General features: G+C 48.6%; 1 protein-coding gene across 1 annotated transcript in view; it reads left to right on the top strand.

Moving 5' to 3' along the window:
- The window catches only part of LOC106816591 (E3 ubiquitin-protein ligase HUWE1-like), a 25,392-nt gene extending 15,113 nt beyond the window's left edge, over positions 1 to 10,279 (top strand). The window contains 9 exon segments of the mRNA XM_014821211.1: positions 707 to 848; positions 1,562 to 1,837; positions 3,462 to 3,631; positions 3,933 to 4,033; positions 4,641 to 4,746; positions 6,895 to 6,999; positions 7,602 to 7,796; positions 8,122 to 8,312; positions 8,824 to 10,279. Coding sequence (XP_014676697.1) covers positions 707 to 848; positions 1,562 to 1,837; positions 3,462 to 3,631; positions 3,933 to 4,033; positions 4,641 to 4,746; positions 6,895 to 6,999; positions 7,602 to 7,796; positions 8,122 to 8,312; positions 8,824 to 8,926 — 1,389 coding nt within the window. The 3' untranslated portion in view covers positions 8,927 to 10,279.
- Positions 10,280 to 18,451: the final 8,172 nt, after the last annotated feature.

Genomic DNA, 18,451 nt, shown 5'->3' with positions numbered 1-18,451 from the left:
CATCATCATCATCAGCAGCAATATCAGCATCAGCAGCAGTAGTAGTAGTAGTAGTAGTAGTAGCATCATCATCAGCAGCAGCAATATCAGCATCAGCAGCAGTAGTAGTAGTAGTAGTAGTAGTAGCAGCATCATCATCATCAGCAGCAATATCAGCATCACCATCAGCAGCAGTAGTAGTAGTAGTAGTAGTAGTAGTAGCAGCATCATCATCATCAGCAGCAATATCAGCATCAGCAGCAGTAGTAGTAGTAGTAGTAGTAGCAGCATCATCATCATCAGCATCATCATCATCATCACCATCAGCAGCAGTAGTAGTAGTAGTAGTAGTAGTAGTAGCATCATCATCATCAGCAGCAATATCAGCATCACCATCAGCAGCAGTAGTAGTAGTAGTAGTAGTAGTAGTAGCATCATCATCATCAGCAGCAATATCAGCATCAGCAGCAGTAGTAGTAGTAGTAGTAGTAGCATCATCATCAGCAGCAGCAATATCAGCATCAGCAGCAGTAGTAGTAGTAGTAGTAGTAGTAGCATCATCATCAGCAGCAGTAGTAGCAGCAGCAGCAGCGGTAGTAGCAGCAGCATCATTATCATCATCACCATCATCAGCAGCATCACCATCATCAGTAGCAGCAGCAGCAGTAGTAAAACCGACCAGCACATATCTACATGTTACGTATTCCGCGCGCTCTCTCCCACGCAGGCTGAGATGGCGCCGGTGTCACCACTACCGAGTCACAGTCAGAGCGTCGACTCAGCCCAGGGTTTGCTGTCGAGAGATAGCTCTGTACAATCCATAGCTCCCAACCTTCCTCCAGACCAGCAGAAATTCATCATGTTTGCAGGTATATGCAGTATATACAATTATATAATTATGTTAAACGAGTTATTATTGTTATTATGTTGTTTTTTATTGTCTCTATTAGTTTTAAGTAATTCGGTTTTATATGTTATATGATTATATTAAATAAGATCAGGTGTAATACCTAGTACCTAATATTAGTTTTATGTGATTTGGTTTTATATGTATTATGTAATTATATTAACTGACATCAGATAGATTGTCTCTTATTAGTTATAAGTGATTAGGATTATATATAAATCTTTAAGTTACAATTTAGCTTAATAAGCCCTTAAATGTAAATTATTACAAACCTTATTTAAGTTTTTATTACGTGGTTTATATATTTATTTCATAATTTTTATTATTTTTGAATATATTTATTCATTTCTCTACCCTTGTGCATCCCTCTGTCCCACTACAACCACCCCCTACCTCTATATAACACCGCTCTCCCTCNTCTATATAACACCACTGTCCCTCTATATAACACCGCTCTCCCTCTATATAACATCGCTCTCCCTATATAACACCGCTTTCCCTCTATATAACACCGCTCTCCCTCTATATAACACCGCTCTCCCTCTATATAACACCGCTCTCCCTCTATATAACACCGCTCTCCCTCTATATAACACCGCTCTCCCTCTATATAACACCGCTCTCCCTCTATATAACACCGCTCTCCCTCCGTATAACACCGCGATTGTTTTGCAGAGACGCACCGCACAGTTCTGAACCAGATCCTGCGTCAGTCTACGACCCCGCTCAGCGACGGACCGTTCTCCGTTCTCGTCGATCACACGCGTGTTCTCGACTTCGACGTGAAGCGCCGCTACTTCCGCCAGGAGCTGGAACGTCTCGACGAGGGAACGCGCCGCGAAGATCTCGCCGTTCACGTTCGCCGCGAGTTCGTCTTCGAGGATTCGTTCCGCGAACTGCACCGCCGCACGGCGGACGAGTGGAAGAACCGCTTCTACATCGTGTTCGAAGGTGCGGATGCGTTGTTCTTAAGTGGAGGAAGGGGGTGTTGTTCGTGGGTTGGGAAGGGGGCATTGTTCGTAGGTGGGTGTGTGTAACGTTGTTCGTAGGTGGGTGGGGCGTTATTACGTACGAGGGCGGGGGGGTTGTTCCTAGGTGCGGAAGTGTGTAACGTTGTTCGTAGGTGGGTGGGGCGTTATTACGTACGAGGGCGGGGGGTTGTTCCTAGGTGCGGGGGTGCGTTGTAACGTTGTTCGTAGGGGTGGTGTGGGCCTGAATGCATTGCTCTAGAGGTGGGTGTATGTTTGTAAGTGCGCAGCAAGAGCCGTTGTTCGTACGGCAGGAGGTTGTTCAGGCAGTGGTATTCCCATCATGCTGTGAGTGTGTGTGTGTGGTGCATGCGTGCGTGCACGAAGCTGTGTGTGTGTTGTGGTGCGTGCTGTGCGTGCGTGCGTGCGATGCGTGTGTGAATTGTTAGTGTGGTTGTAGCGTGAGGCAGGGGCAGGCATGCCGGAGGGTTGCTCAGAGTGGTATTCCATCGCAGCCCTGTCGTGTGTGTGCGGTGCGTGTGTGTGCGTGCCGAGGCGCCACCCCTTGCGCCATGCGTGCGTGCGTTGCGTGCGTGCGTAGCCGTGCGTGGGTGCGCCGTGTGTTAATTTGTTAGTGTGTGGTGTAGGTGAGGAGGAGGCAGGATGCCGGAGGCGCTGCTCAGGGATCGGGTATTCCATCATGTGTGTGTAGTGCTGTGGGCCCGTTGTGTGTGGGCGTGCGTCGCGTGCGTGCTGACCGACCTGCTGCGACTGCTGCTGCCGTGCGTGCGGTCGCGTCGCGCTCTTTTGTTTAATTGTTAGTGTGTGTTGTAGGTGAAGGAGCGGGCCCAGAGATGCAGGAGGGATGCCTCAGGGAGTTGTATGTCCATCATGTGTGTCGGCTGTGCGTGCGGGGTCACATGCCGTGCTGTGCCGGTGCGTGCGCGCGCGTATGGCCTGCTGTTAATTGTTCTTAGTGTGTGTTTATGGTGAAGTGGGCAGGGATGCCGGAGGGCGCTCAGGGAGTGGTATTCCATCATCGTGCGTGCGTGCGTGCGTGCGTGCGCGTGTGTTAATTGTTAGTGTGTGTTGTAGGTGAGGAGGGGCAGGATGCCGGAGGGCTGCTCAGGGAGTGGTATTCCATCATGTGTGTGCGTGCCGGCGTCAGCGCCACGTCGAGACTCCCGAGCTGTGTGCGTGCTGGTCGCGCCGCTCGTCCGTGTGTTAATTGCTTGTGTGTTTGTAGGTGAGAGGCCAGGATGCAGCAGGGACTGCTCAGGGAGTGTATTTCCTCGCATTGTGTGTGCGCTGCGTGCGTGCGTGCAGCGTGTGTGTTTAATGTTAGTGTGTGTCTTGTAGGTGCACGGAGGGGCAGGATGCCGGAGCAAGCGGCTGCTCAGGGAGCTGGTATTCCATCATGGCTGGGTGTGGCGTGCGTGCCGCACTGGCGGGCCTGCGTGTGTTAATTTAGTCGTGTGTTGTAGCAGTTGAGGAGGGGCAGGATGCGGAGGGCCTTGCTCAGGGAGTGGTCTATTCCATCATGTGTGTGTGTGTAGCGTCGCGTCGCGTGCCGTTGCGCGGTGTTTAATTGTTAGTGTGTGTTGTAGGTGAGGAGGGGCAGGATGCCGGAGGGCTGCTCAGGGAGTGGTATTCCATCATCTCTCGCGAGATCTTCAATCCAAACTACGCTCTGTTCTGCACGTCTCCTGGCGATCGCGTCACATACCTACCTAACGCATCGTCACACTGTAACTCCAACCATCTCGACTACTTCAAGGTAAGCGGTGCTGCCACCTGCATGCAGCAATTGCAACCATCTTGGCTGTTTTAAGATAAGCGGTGCTGCCACCTGCATGCGGCAATTGTCTCGTGTTACAATTTTAAGTTAAAATTATTTAAAATTTGTCTCGGATGAATCGCCAACTAAAAAGCATGTAGACAAATTAGTTCTTGTCGGTAAAGAATTTATTGGCTGGGGAAAAAATATGAAAACGGCCAGGAAGACTGTTCAGAATCGTTATACTCGAGCGATGGCGCAGGTGATCGTAACGTGTTTCTTCTGTCGTTCGTCTGCACAGTTTGTCGGTCGGATCATCGCCAAGGCGATCTATGACAACAAGCTGCTTGACTGCTACTTCACTCGCTCCTTCTACAAGCACATCCTCGGCAAACTAGTCAAGTAAGTGTCGCCGCGAAACGCGTTGTAGGATAATATAGTACAGTTGCGTAATATTTCACTATATCATCAGATGAGAAACATTCATATCCTTAGACTATGTTATCCCTAAACTAGTCGAGTAAGTGTAGCGGAGGGCAGTCGCTCGAAGCATCTTTATCGAGCCGTCGCCGTGGGAAACGCGAAAACGTTGTACGATAGATTACAGCTACGTAAATTTTCCGCTATATTATCAGATGGAAAATATTCATGAGAAATGTCATATCGAATGTGTAGCAATAGATGTAGAGGATAATAAATAGTTAAGACTTAATGTGAGTGATGCAAAATAATGTAAAATCCGGTTGATGTAAATATTATGAGAAGCGTGAAGACTTGTCGCTGACACGTGACCACTGCAACCGCGATCGCGTAACCACGGCAACCACATAACCGCAGCGACAGCGTAATTACGGCAACCACATAACCACAGCGACAGCGTAACCATGGCAACCACATAACCACAGCGACAGCGTAATCACGGCAACAGGCATAACCATGGCGATTGCATAACCACCGCGATCGCGTAACCACGGCGACCGCATCACGACGCGCTGTCTCTCCCCCGCAGGCACACGGACATGGAGAGTGAGGATTACTCCTTCTACCAGGGTCTCGCCTTCCTCATCGAACACAGCCCTAACGACCTTGGCTACGAACTGACCTTCAGTACCGAGGTACGCGCTCTCATGCATAGTCTCACGCGTCAGACTATGGGCGTGTTTGTTTGGTCGGATCCACGGATCTCGATCCAGTGGATCGAACCCTAACCCAAACAAACGCAAACTCACTTTTAACGGTTTGCATTTCGCTGTGACCTATTACGGGATGGTTTATAACAAAGAACAAGCTGTGATTGGCTGAGGCACGGGCCGCTATATTGGATCCCGTTCGAATCCACCTCGCTAGCAGGGTCGGGTTCAGTGGATCGAGATCCGTGGATCCGACCAAACAAAAACGCCCTATAATTTAAACACTAGGTTTTACAGTAGTAAAACTTTAACATAGTAATGTAGTATGTGCATGTAACCAGTAATGGTGCCGTTCAAATTTCGTAGCATTGATGTATAATTAATTATAACAATTAAATTAGGTATCTGGTAACAAGTAACAAGTTATACAATAAGTACAGTTGTATGCAGTAAAATCCTGGGGCCCGTTGTCAGAAACATCATAAATTTAATGCTAAAGTTAATGCTAAGATAACACTTACGACTAATGCTAATGTTGCGAGAGGAGCGTTGACAGAAACACATCGCAGCTATTAGAAAACTTACAATAACAGGAACTTCATCACAAGGCTGTTGATTGGATGAGAATCAATCACAAAATTCAAATTCATACACATTTATTCTACATCACAGTAATTTATGCATATTATGATGGCTAACCACATATAAATAATATTTGATGAAAAACGACGTGGTCATGAATTTATTCTGCACAACAAGACAAATTCTCACACTGTAACGCGAGAATCGTGGCAAGCGTGGAAAACCTTTAGAACAAGAGAACAAATGCCATACGCCATTTGTAAATGTATTGTTTTGTTTTATTAATTATGATAATGAACGATAAACCGGGCAAGCGGACTCGTGCCAAAAACATCGACACCGCCACAGCAGCAATGTCTACCTACTCCATATCATGTCACCAGTTTCTGCTGGTTACGTGGAAGAAAAATCACAGAGAACCTGATAAATGCGTAGCGGGTAATCACCATACCAATCGAATAACGTGTCGCAGGCAGCGAAGTGGTGCTGAGTGACATTTTTTAATTGCTAAATTTAAGGTTGATTAATTGCGGGACGACGCAGCTGCCGCCCCCCCCCCCCGGGGGTGGGGTGGGGGAGGGGGGTACAGTAGGTGACGTGCTATCTATCAGTCACGGCTACTCTACGATGACCCGTGCAGTCAGTGCACAGTTTTGTGTCGTGTGTTACGTAAGTGCATGCATACACGTGTGCGTGCGTTACTGTGTGCGTGGGTGCGAGTGGAAGAGTGAGCATACGTTCCTGCGTGCGTGCATGCGTGCTTAAGACGTGTTTGTGTGTGTGCCTGCATTCGTACGTGCCTGGTTGGTACGTACGTTGGTGTGCGTGTGTGTGCGTGTGTGCGTGCGTACGTGCGTACGTGCGTGTGTGCATGCTGGTGCGTGCGTGTGTGTGTGCATGCGTGCGTGTGTGCATGCTGGTGCGTGCGTGTGTGTGTGCATGCGTGCGTGCGTGCGTGTGTGCATGCTGGTGCGTGCGTGCGTGCGTGCGTGTGTGTGCGTGTGAGCGTGCGTGCATGTGTATTAATTACCTGTGTTTGTGTGTAGGAAACTAAAGAACACCATTGATGAGTACACGACGCGGGTGGGCCAGCAAGCCGTCGTTCTCGTCTGCAACCCAGGAAAACCCAACCCTGTGTTCAAAGTATTCGGCGCTTCACCGCTCGAGAACGTGGTACGTGTGCATGCATTGTAAATGTGTTATTTTCAACTTAATATTAAAGTTACGAGAGGGTCTGGGCTCTCGTAATGTTAGGAGGAAATTTCCGAGGATTTTTCGTTCTCGTAACCTTACGATGTTTCTGTCAACGGTTTACGAGTGGAAGTTAATGGTAAGACTAATGTTGCGACTAATTTTGTTTCTGACAACGGCCCCCTGGAGTCTAGTATCCCTTTAAAGACTAGGTTTTTACAGTAGTAAGACTTTAACGTAGTAAAACATAGTAGCTAGTGTCCCGTCGGCTACTAATTGGTAGCGAGCAACGCGGAGTTTTCCGGTTGTCACGGCGACCGTCGCTGACCTCTCCTCTTGCGTTTCCATGGCGACGTGCAGGTGCAGGAGTTTGGCGTGACGGAGGTGCGGGACCTGATACCGAACGGTCGCAACATCCCCGTCTCCGACGAAAACAAGATGGAGTACATCCGCCTCGTCTGTCAGGTACAGCGCGTCGCTCTGTCCCCCCCCCCGCACATCTGTCAGGTACAGCGCGTCGATCTGTCCATCCCCCCCGTGCGCCTTGGGTCGATCGGATGATTTGCTGGCGTGCGGAGTGTGGATAGAGGCCGCCACGGGCGTGTTTTTCCCGTCATAGCGCAGCACACACTCTGTAGCGCGTCCTGCGAGTTTAATGGGTGGGTGGTAATGATTCGTCGGTAGGAGGTAGAGGGGTATTAGTTTTTGCTCGCTGCATGGTATTACTCTTGGGAGGTCACTAGACCCCTAACCATCCCCCTCAGCATCCTCTGACCATCCCCGCAGCATCCTCCTCATCCTCTTGTTGTCGTGGCTCCCCTCCGCAGATGAAGATGACAGGAGCGCTACGGCAGCAGCTGAACAGCTACCTCTCACCAGCATCCTCCCATTATCCCCCTCCCGCATCATCGTTGTCGTGGCTTCCCCCCCGCAGATGAAGATGACAGGAGCAATCCGGCAGCAGCTGAACAGCTTCCTCTCACCAGCATCCCCCGCAGCATCCTCCCGCTATCCCCCCCCCCAGCATCCTCCTCAGCATCATCGTTGTCGTGGCTTCCCCCCCACAGATGAAGATGACAGGAGCAATCCGGCAGCAGCTGAACAGCTTCCTCGAGGGCTTCTACGACATCATCCCGAAGAAGCTGATCGCGATCTTTAACGAGCAGGAGCTGGAGCTGCTCATCTCCGGCCTCCCCACGGTCGACATCGACGACCTCAAGGCCAACTCTGAATACCACAAGTACCAGAACAACTCGCTGCAGGTAGGAGGCGCCGCCGTAGCTCTAGGGAGCGTCGGTGTAGGTGCAGGGGGCGCCACTGTAGCTGTAGGGGGCTGCGTCATGTTTTGTGTTCCATGTTGGGTAGATCAGGTTGGCTGGACCTTGGTTTTGGTTCGATTTAATTCAGTAATTAACCGACAAGGTGTGATTGTGTAGATTAAAATTACGTTTGTAATTACGTGTCAAGATTTTGTGTAAGATTCTGTGCTCGCAAATTGTTTCCTGCATGCGTGCGTGCGCGTTCATGTCTGTATGTGTGCGCGTGCTCTCGTGTGCATACACTAACCATCTCTCTCTTCCCGTACAGATTCAGTGGTTCTGGCGCGCGCTGCGTTCGTTCGACCAGGCCGACCGCGCCAAGTTCCTGCAGTTTGTGACGGGCACGTCCAAGGTTCCCCTGCAGGGCTTCGCCTCGCTAGAGGGCATGAACGGCACTCAGAAGTTCCAGATCCATCGCGACGACCGCTGCACCGACCGCCTGCCTTCCGCTCACACGTGGTAGGTAGCGGAGGAGAGGGAGACAGGGAGGGGGGGAGGGAGGGAGGGTGGGGAATGGGGTCTCTCTCTCTCTCTCTCTCTCTCTGTCTGTTTCTGTCTGTCTCTCACTCTTTCTCTCTCTATCTCTCTCTCTGTGTCTGTTTCTGTCTCTCCCGCTCTTTCTCTCTCTCTCATTCCCTCTCCCTCTTCCACCCTCCTTCCTTCTCTCTCTCTCTCTCTCTCCCTCTCCTATACTACAGTATCTCTCTCCATCATCCCACATCAGGCGCACACTCACGCTCTCTCTCCATCTCCTATAATAAAACATCTCTCTCCACCATCGCACACTCACTCTCTCTCTGCTATCATTGCAGCTTCAATCAGCTGGACCTTCCTACATAAGAGACGTTCGACAAGCTGTCTGTCTGTCTGTCTTTCTGTCTGTCTCTGTCTCTCTCTCTCTCTCCCTCTCCTATAATAGAACATCTCTCTCCACCATCGCACACTCACTCTCTCTCTGCTATCATTGCAGCTTCAACCAGCTGGACCTGCCTACATACGAGACGTACGACAAGCTGCGCACGATGCTGCTCAAGGCCGTACAGGAGTGCTCCGAGGGATTCGGCCTCGCGTAGATGCACGTGGCGCCACCTAGTGACAACCGCCCACAACACCGGCACCACCAACCGCCCCAACACCAGCGGAGCGGGGGGAAAGCGTTGTGGGTGGGTGGGGTGGACAACTCGATGCCTTTCAGGAGTATTCAACGAAAATTAGTAGACGCACGCGCACACGGCGGCGCCACCTATTGCCACCGGCCCCAACTCACAAAACCGGCGGGGGCGGGGGCAGAAGGAGCTCGGGTGGGTGGGGTAGGAGGCTCTTATGCCTTTCAGAAGTATTCAACTGCCCCTAACTCGCAACACCGGCGGGGGCAGGGGCGGGGAGGGAGCTCGGGTGGGTGGCGTAGGAGACTCTATGCCTTTCAGAAGTATTCAACGAAGACCGTGCGCTTGCGCGGGTGAAGGTCGCGGGGTCGTTGGCGCGCGGACGAGAGAGGTTTACTCGCGTGACGTAGGTGGCGCTAGCGTCGGCGGCGCCCGTGCTCGCGATACAACGAATGGGGGGGGGGAGGTTTGTGAAATACACGGAGTTAACCGTAGGTGCCGCCAAAGGGACAGCGTGACGAAATTTCGCCGCATTACACGCCGAATGAATGCGATTTCTCGCTCGTTGCCGTGGCGATGGCTACAACGCACGAACCCGTCGCGGTGAGAGTAGTTCAGCGACCCAGTTCAACGGCTAGAGAAGAGTAAAATGTTTTTCGCGAGCCCCGTGTGTAGAAAATGACTGCCCAATTATAACCATAGTGCATTCTCGCGGGGGGAACACGCTGCATATAGTTTGGTGCCGGGTAGTGCGTCCCACTCGTGAGGGCGATTGTGACTCTTATGATAGTAATTATAATTTCTACGATCGAAATGTAGTTGTGATTATAAGTGATCGTCGCCTTGGCAGTAACGGGGCGTGGGTGTCGGAGGGAGAAATGACGGCGCTAGCGATTTTTCGCGACAGCTACGCGCGTCGGCGTAGCGCGTGCGATCTATTCGGGGAAAAGAGTTTTCGTATCGTACTCACGCGTAAGAACGTAATATTCATTGTCAACTAGTGCCTCCACCTGCCGGACAGTGTCGTAAACACCCGAGCGTTTGCGTTCGCACGGTTCCCAATGTTTAGTGTTAATTTTTTTTCTGTGTAAAGTTGATATTTTCCTCCACTAATAGTGCATCTAGGGTCGGGGTTGAAGGATATAGAATCGTGAGGTATGTTACCATGGTTGCAGTTATTATTGTGTTATAATCCGAGATAGCGCGGGAGGGCATGCCTAGGGGGTATCCCAAACACAGTACGTCAAGTGTATTAGCATCTTAAGTCCAGTATATTTCTCGTTGAATTTTCAACCACAATAAAATTACTGTTTACAAATGCTAGTTGTGCACGAGTTTTTTTTACTCATCAGTGTTGTTGTTGTTATTATTGTTTTTGCTGTAAAGCTTATCTATTCACTTCTGTTAGCTAGGTGTTGGTTTTTATCTGTATGAACACTGTTTTCACAAGTATACAAGGCAGGGATCGAATTTTACGACGGCAACTGACGGCATTTGCCGCCGGAACATATTGATTTGCCGTCAGAGGTAGTCTGTATCGGCGGCAAGTAAATGCCGTCAGATGTATAATTTAATGACGTGGATATTCCAAATATACATGCAAGTACAAACTCGCTCGGACGAATAGCGCCACCGAACTAGTATCCGATGCTCGGACGAATATCCACGTCCTTAAAGGACATATATATATCGTGGATATTCGTCCGAGCATCGGATACGTATATACACACAAGTACAAACAGTCACCCTATCCCACGGAATAGTAATAATCACCACGGTTCAGTTTGATTTTACTACTAGTATTTTATATATATTCTTCATATGTTTTCAATGTTTGATTACTAAGTCACTGTGCAATTTAAATCAGAAACCTGTGTATGCTGCTGAGTCAGTCCCCACTACTGTGCAATTTAAATCAATATTTCTATGACAGATAGTCTTCAATTGTTAGATTAAATAATCTAACAATGTGTCTCACTGCTGCTCTGTCTGGACTTTTTGTATTTTATTACATGTAAATATTTTAAATTGACAAAAACTTTAATAATAATTGTACCATCTTACATTTTTTTTTTTTTTACGGTTTTATTCATATTTGATACCATAATAAAGAAATAATTGTATTATGTTATCAATATCATTATCTTGTAGCCGGATAACTTATTGATTTTTCACAGAAAAAATCGACTTGCCGTTCCGCGTTTTCTAGACTTGCTGTCAGAGTGTTGCTAATAGCTTAATCATAGAGGGGCACAGCCTCTACAGAGGTTAGCACCTTACTTTGCTGTCAGTAGGCAATATTTCCAAATCGTGTGCCTCAAGGCTACGCCTGGCATTTCGCCCCCTTCGCCAAAATGTGATAAATAGGACATACAGTGGCGATTTTTACTACATTAAAGGCTCACAATGGCATCAACGCTTAATTTCTACAGTACTAGGACTAGTAATACTTGGTGTTGCATATCATACTACTTATGGCAAAATAAAACTCCTAGTTCCTCCCATTTCCACTGCGCGTTGTCTTATCAAAAAGTATTTTGAAAATACCTCAATGTTGTTGAAATTCTCGATGTTGCTTGCACAGTCTTCCCCAATACCCCAAGCACCGTGCAGCGCGTCTGGCTGCGGATACGCGGTCTTACTGGGCGCAGCAATGATAAAAATGTGACGTCACGTACCACTTCGAGGCTATTTTGTTTGGCAACACAGTTCGGCGTTTTGCGCCAGAATGCCAGTTTTCTCACCTTTTTCTTGTGGTTTTAGCATACGGCGCAGTGAAATGGGCAACTAGAGTTTATTTTGTCATAGGTAGTGTGATTATGCATGCACGAAGTATTTTGCTAGTCAATACTGTGAGAAATTAGCGTTGGTATGCCGCATTGTGAGCCTTTAAGTGAGAAGCGACATACAATTAGCGATAGATGTTAACTGCCTCATGAAATTACAATTAATGATATCCTTGTCAAATTGCAGTACACTGCGAGGCTCAAGTCATGCTCTAAACTTTTTAAATATCAGGGCCCTCAGTATATGCAGTCATTAATTAAAATTGATTTATTAAATTAAATTAATAGTAATTATTTACACAATACGATTTAAGTAATTTAAGCAAGTAGATTAGGCACGGTGACACTTACCAAGTTAATGAACATTTCCAGCATGTATTTGAAACAATTGTTTTTTTTATCTGTTGTGTTATTGCTATGGATCTCTGGCTCTTGAGTATGGATTTACATCTTAGTGTGGTCGTGAATAACATATAGGACTCAGAGTATGCACTTATACATCGCTTTGGCGCTACTTCCCAAATATCAAAGCGTAAAAGAATTTGCCACAGAATTAAAAAAGGCGAGTAAATGTTAGATTTTCAGGAATCAGTGCAAATTTAAGAGGCAAACCACTTAGTACAGTTAGTAGCAGTATGCGATTAGGTTGTTTGATAGTGTCGTTTTACTAAATTGTTAGTGGCCTTTGTAGTCAGTAGTAGTTATATAGTAGTGCGCTACTGCCTACTGGTGCTCAAGGCGCGTTCGTTCTGTCGCTAACGTGTTACTACAGTATATGTACCCGAGGTACATATATGTATACACAGTGTACCAGAACTTGTACTAACAGAAGATGTGTACCCTAACCCTAACCTAACCCTAAATCCTAACCCTAACCCTAAACCCTAACTCTCTACCCGTACCAAAACCCTAAACATACCTCATATAAAAATATAAACATAATACTAAATCAACCTAAAATCTACCTCGGGTACATATCTGTAGCTACCTCCCTTCCGACAGCCCGTTACGACAAGACCTCGTGCCCTATGGTAGCTCATTGCCAGCAGATTGTGCACTTATCTTGAACCCATTGCAGTTTCCTAGCTTGTATGTGAGCCAGACTTAATGCTACAAATCAATTAAGATTATAATATAGTAAATATCGATTATAAATTCTTCTGTCTTGCTTCGTAATAACAACAACATGTTTCATTATGACGCAGTTATTATTGGTCCACATACACATCGCAACAGCGCTTATGTGGGGTTGTGTAGGAGAATTTGGAAGCTTGACAATAATTTTTCGCCCATGTGTTTAAGTCTAAACATTCAGTAAACGCAAGTGATTCATAATATGCAACCATAGCGCTCTTATAATAACCTATGCAGCGCCGTAACAATATTCAGCCTTATAATTAGATAGCAAATTAACGGACTGAGAATATTTCTGTTTATGTACTGTGTTTTATTTGGCAGCTGAACTGTATTAACTAAGTACAATCACAGTTATTCAAAAATAAATTCCAATGAGCAGTTGTAATATTAAAATTTTACACATTATTTACACAACATTATGCAGTTAATCTTCTAATTTTTCTAAATCGTAACATTTCTTTATTTCGAGCCCCCGCCCGTCTTTGCCTAATTCCCAACTTCCCTTCGGGTTATAAAGTAGTCTGCGAATGCGTAGAAATTCGATAATTTTGCCAGGGCGTTCTGCGCAAGTATGTACTTTTCAAGGATTTTGGCCCCAAAATATATCGGCTTCGGTAAGGTACGGCGTTTTTTACTGTCTTTTAGCTATTTCGATTTCATGTACTGTTAAACACTGCAGCGCCAATTTTAGAAATAATATGGACGAATTGAGTGAGAAACGAGCTTTCCATTTACCCACGTTTAACGGCGTGCTTTTGTCAGACTTGGCCGCTCTCCACCTCACAACCGCTAAGGATCGTCTCAAACTACAAATGCTTATCCAGATATTTCTATTTATATTCACAATATGTCATTTAGACTACATATACCGAGCGAGCTTTAGGCAGATTCTCCGTCGCATCGTGAGCCAATATCTAGGCTGAATTCGGTTCGAAACGAGAACAGCAAAATCGTCTGCTGGTTTACGCAGTTGCCAAGCGACGTCTCAGTGCTTGGGCGCAAGCTCACACGCCGTTCGCAATTTTGTGACTCCAAAACTGGATAAAAATTTGCCCTCTCTGCGCAGCGGGCCAGTCACCAGCGCCAACAACCCGGATGGTTGCTTCTGTGCGCCGTACATACATGGGTATACCGGCGGGGGCGGGGGGCTAACTTTTAAGCACGATGATGCGTGCACGTAAAAGTATAGGAACTTTTCTAAATTTGAAGGCCCAGCATTTTCTCGACATCATTGTTCGTATGTGTACGGGCATTGGCGAGGCCGGCGTGCCAAGCCCATGTACGATAAAAACTGCCGCCATGGCCATCTCCCATCGATTTCTTACTCAAATATGTGCGCGGCATTTTTTCTTCTACATTTCTCGTTATTTTTTGCGCAACATTCGGTTTTATTTTCATCCCGTGACCTTTACAAACGTATAATAACGTATTTTCGATGTCTGAAGTTTCTCATTGGTTGGTACACGTTACATTCGTGTTTGCTTTGAAATTTATGTTTGGAGTCCACTATGTCATTGACAACACTAATCATCTATGTGGAAATCCTTCATATACGATAAGTTACAAGCTGTGACATAATGCTTTTTTTATGGCGGCTCTTATTCTATATCTATTTATTCTCGTTTGATTAAAAAATAGTTAGATTTCATATGAATTCTACTACGCTGTTCATACATCTTCGCTCCATCAATATGTGTTTGCTACAAATACGTAAACATCTTGATTGGGTAACTCATGTAATTCTCATCTACGCTTCCTGAGTTAACCCGACTGATCGTACAATGGTTAATTTCCCTTTATCGTTTCTCTTTGGTGCATGCCAATTTGTTTGCACATTGCAATCTTTAGTATAAATTAATACCTGTTCTTTAGCTACAGCATAACTATAATAATTATTATTAAATTACAAGAATATATTTCTTCAGTTGCATTAGCTTATAATTATCTAGATAGAATCAGATGTCTCTCGAGGATCTAATTTTTGAGAAAATTGTATCTAGTAAGTAATCGAGCAATAAATATGGGAATTTCGGTCATTTTAAAAACGTACAATTCCAACAGCCAGGTTAATGTGATATCGCCTGCCGTTCTCTTGCAGCTACGATATTTCGATCTATGCTAAATCTCCACCCGTCAATTCATTTTAAATTTTCCAATGTTAAAATGCGTCTCTGTAGAATCGTATTATGATGAAACTTTCGATCTGTCGAGGCAACAAAACTGTCCCCCACCCATCGACCGGCTCGAACATAAATTCGTCATTTTTTTTTAAAAGCGTCGTGACATGTCGATGATGCACGTCGTGACGAAGCTGTACGTCGTGTAACATGTGACGACGTTGTAACGCATGGCGACCTTGGTGCATTGTGACGTGAATGACGTTGTGATTGAACCTTGTGACTTGCTGGACATCGTACGGTGACGCTGTGACGCTTGTCGTAGCAGGACCGAGGGACGATTGAATTCGTGCCGCGTTGAACGACACGTCAGCAACAGCATCATGTCTGCGAGATCGTACCGACTGTGACAGCTCACAGGACTTCTCACGGATTCAGGAGGATGGCTCCTGATGACACACGGCTGGGACGAATCGTATTCAAGCCAGCTTCGCACAGCGTCCGGTTGAGAAGAGGGTGAGGGGGAGAGAGGGAGAGGGGCGGAAGGGAGGGAGGAGGGAGTGTGGGGGGAGGGAGAGGTGGAAGGAAGGAGGAGGGGGTGCAGGAAGGAGGAGGGAGAGAGGAGAGGGCGAAGGAAGGGAGGATGAGCTCCTGTCATGAACAGGCGGCGGACGGACGTATCAGCCCAGCTCGCAGCATCGGCTGAGAGAGAGGCGTGAGGGGGAGGAGGAGAGGGGAAGGAAGGGAAGAGGGGGCAGGAAAGAGGATGGAGGAGAGGGTAGAGGGAGAAGGAAGGGAGGATTGGAGCTCCTGATGACACACGGGCGGGGACGACGTATCAGCCAGCCCTCGCAGCATCCGGCGGGTTGAGAGGAGCGGTGGAGGGGGAGGCAGGGAGAGAGAGAGAGAAAGAGCGAGCCGAGCCGAGGAGAGATGAGAAGCGAGAGCGACTGAGGAGAGCGTCGAAGCCACCCCTTGGCTGCGCACGCCAGGTATCGCTAGATTCAATGCATCGCTTCCCGCCATCGACGCTCTCATCTTGAAGAAGAGGAAGAGATTGAGATCGGCTGAGACGCCCGGCAGCCGGGCTCTACTTGCGCCCCAAACAATCCACATAACAGACCTCTTGAGAGGGATGGAGAACGAGAGAAGAGGGGAGCAATAGCAGTAGCAATGGATTCCCGATGAGAATAAGAGTGAGACAGCTACAAGGAATCGCTGGGGAAGTTAATTAATCCTCTAGCACCTACTTATTCGTGCTTATTCAACCCGCTTCGATTGCATGTCCGTCTGTCCATTTTGTAATTTCTTCTGCCCCAGCTTAACGAAAATCTTGACTAATTCTCCGTCCGACGCGCGTCCGTGTACTCTGGGAATACGACGACGTAGGTGCACTAAGGTGGTCCCCCTGACATCGCCGTTTCCCATCTGCCCCTTACATGGTTCCCGTCGGTGTGCGCGGCCGCAGCGGCAGCGATAGCGTCGGGTAAGAAGAGAAAACGGCCGCACGCGTTCGAGACGAAATCCTTCGATCAGAAAACGACATCAGACGCGTTTGATCAGGTGCGTATTTCTGTGTGCGGAGGTGGGTGCCTGGGTGGGGGGGTGGCGTGCCTGGGTGGGGGAGGGTGGGCTGGACCCTGGGTGGGGGAGGTGGGGTGCCTGGCGTCGGGCGGAGGTGGGTGCATGGGTGGCGGGACGGCTGAGGTGCCTGGTGGGGGAGGTGGGTGCCTGGGTGGGTGCGGAGGTGGGTGCCCTTGTGTGAGTCGTGGAGGTGAGGTGCCTGGATGTGGGCGTGAGGGTGGGTGCCTGGGTGGTGGAGGTGGGTGCCTGGCGTGGGGGCAGGAGGGATGCGCTGGCGGTGTGGCGGGTATGGATGCAAGGATTGATGCTTGCCGTGCATCGCAGATGCTGTGCTGTAGTGTTCTTGCAGGCCGTTGCATCGGGGGCGCGGCTGTGTGTGGTGCTTGTGTGCTGTGTGTGCTGTGTGTGTTGGTGCTTGTAGATGTGTGTGTGTGTGGTGTGACTGTGCTGTCGCGTTGCGTGAGATGCATTGCGCTGCGCGCCTGTGCTCTGCCGTGTCTGAAGTCGTGTGCTGTGGTGTGCGTGCCTGCGCCTCCCGTCGGAGCCAGTGCGGATGCGCTGTGTGATGGTGCCCGTGTGCTGCATGGCAGTGTGTGTGCCGTACGTCCTGTGTGCGTGTCGTGTTTTATAGTGCGTCCGTTGCCTGTCTGCTGTCTTCATGTCTGTGGTGTTGACAGTGTTCACGATTGCACGTGTGCCAAGTGGCGTAGCCAGAGATAAATCTACGGAGGGGCGCGCTGTGCATTCTTGTTTTGCGTCTGTTTTATCGACTTTGATAACAGTTCTCTGCAGCCAGTTCAATAGGTAGGCCTTTCCTAATCTTAGTTCGGGGGGCCCGAACCGCCCCCATCGCCCCCCCCCCCCCTGGCTACGCCATGACGTAGTGCGTCTATGAGGCAAAATGTTAGAAAATGGTGGAAAACTAAAATTATGATAAATGAACGATTAAACCGGGCAATGCGGACTCAGTGCAAAACATCCGATCACCGGCCACAGCTAGCAATGTCTACCTACTTCACGACTATCAGTTCACAGTTTCTGTGGTTTCTGGAAGAAAATCACAGAGAACCTGAATAATGGTAGCGAGGTAAATCGACCATACCATCGAACTAACGGGCCGTGTCGCAGGCCCAGCGACAGTGGTGGCGACCAGTGACATTTTTGATTTGCTAAATTTAAGGTTGATTAATTTGCGGGACGACGCAGCCTGCCGCCCCCCCCCCCGGGGCGGTGCGGGATGGGGGAGGGCGGCGTATCAGTAGCGTGACGTGCTATCTATCAGTCCACTGCTACTCTACGATGACCCGTGCAGTCAGTGCCACAGTTTTGTGTCGTGTGCTTCGTAAGTGCATGATACACGTGCTTGCGTGCCGTTACTGTAGTGCGATGGGTGCGAGTGGAGAGATGTGAGCATACGTATCCTTTCGTGCCGCTTGCATGCGTGCTTAAGACGTGTTTGTATGTGTGTGCCTGACATTCTTTACGTGCCTGGTTTGGGTACGTACGTTGGTTGTGCGTGTGTGTGCTGTGCGTAGCGTGGCCGTACTGGTGCGTTGAGTGTGCATGCTGGTGCGTGTGTGGGAGTGTGTGCATGCGGTTGCGGTAGTGCATGCTGAGTGCCGTGCGTTCGTGGTGTGTGCATGCACGTGCGTGCGTGCGCACAGCCGCTGTGTGCATGCTGCGGTGCGTAGCCGTGCGCTGCGCTGCGTGTGTGCATGCTCGGCTGGCGTGCGTGTTCTTGCTGTGTGCATGCGTTGCGTTCGTGCGGTGGGTGAATGCCTGTGCGTGCGTCGTTGCTGTGCGTGTGTGTTGCGTGAGGCGAGTGCTGCATCGTGTTATTAATTACCCTGTGTTTGTGTTAGCGAAAA

This window comes from Priapulus caudatus, unplaced genomic scaffold, assembly GCF_000485595.1.
Source record: "Priapulus caudatus unplaced genomic scaffold, Priapulus_caudatus-5.0.1 Scaffold1426, whole genome shotgun sequence".
NCBI lineage: Eukaryota > Metazoa > Priapulida > Priapulimorpha > Priapulimorphida > Priapulidae > Priapulus > Priapulus caudatus.
This window is presented reverse-complemented; position numbering and strand designations above follow the sequence as displayed.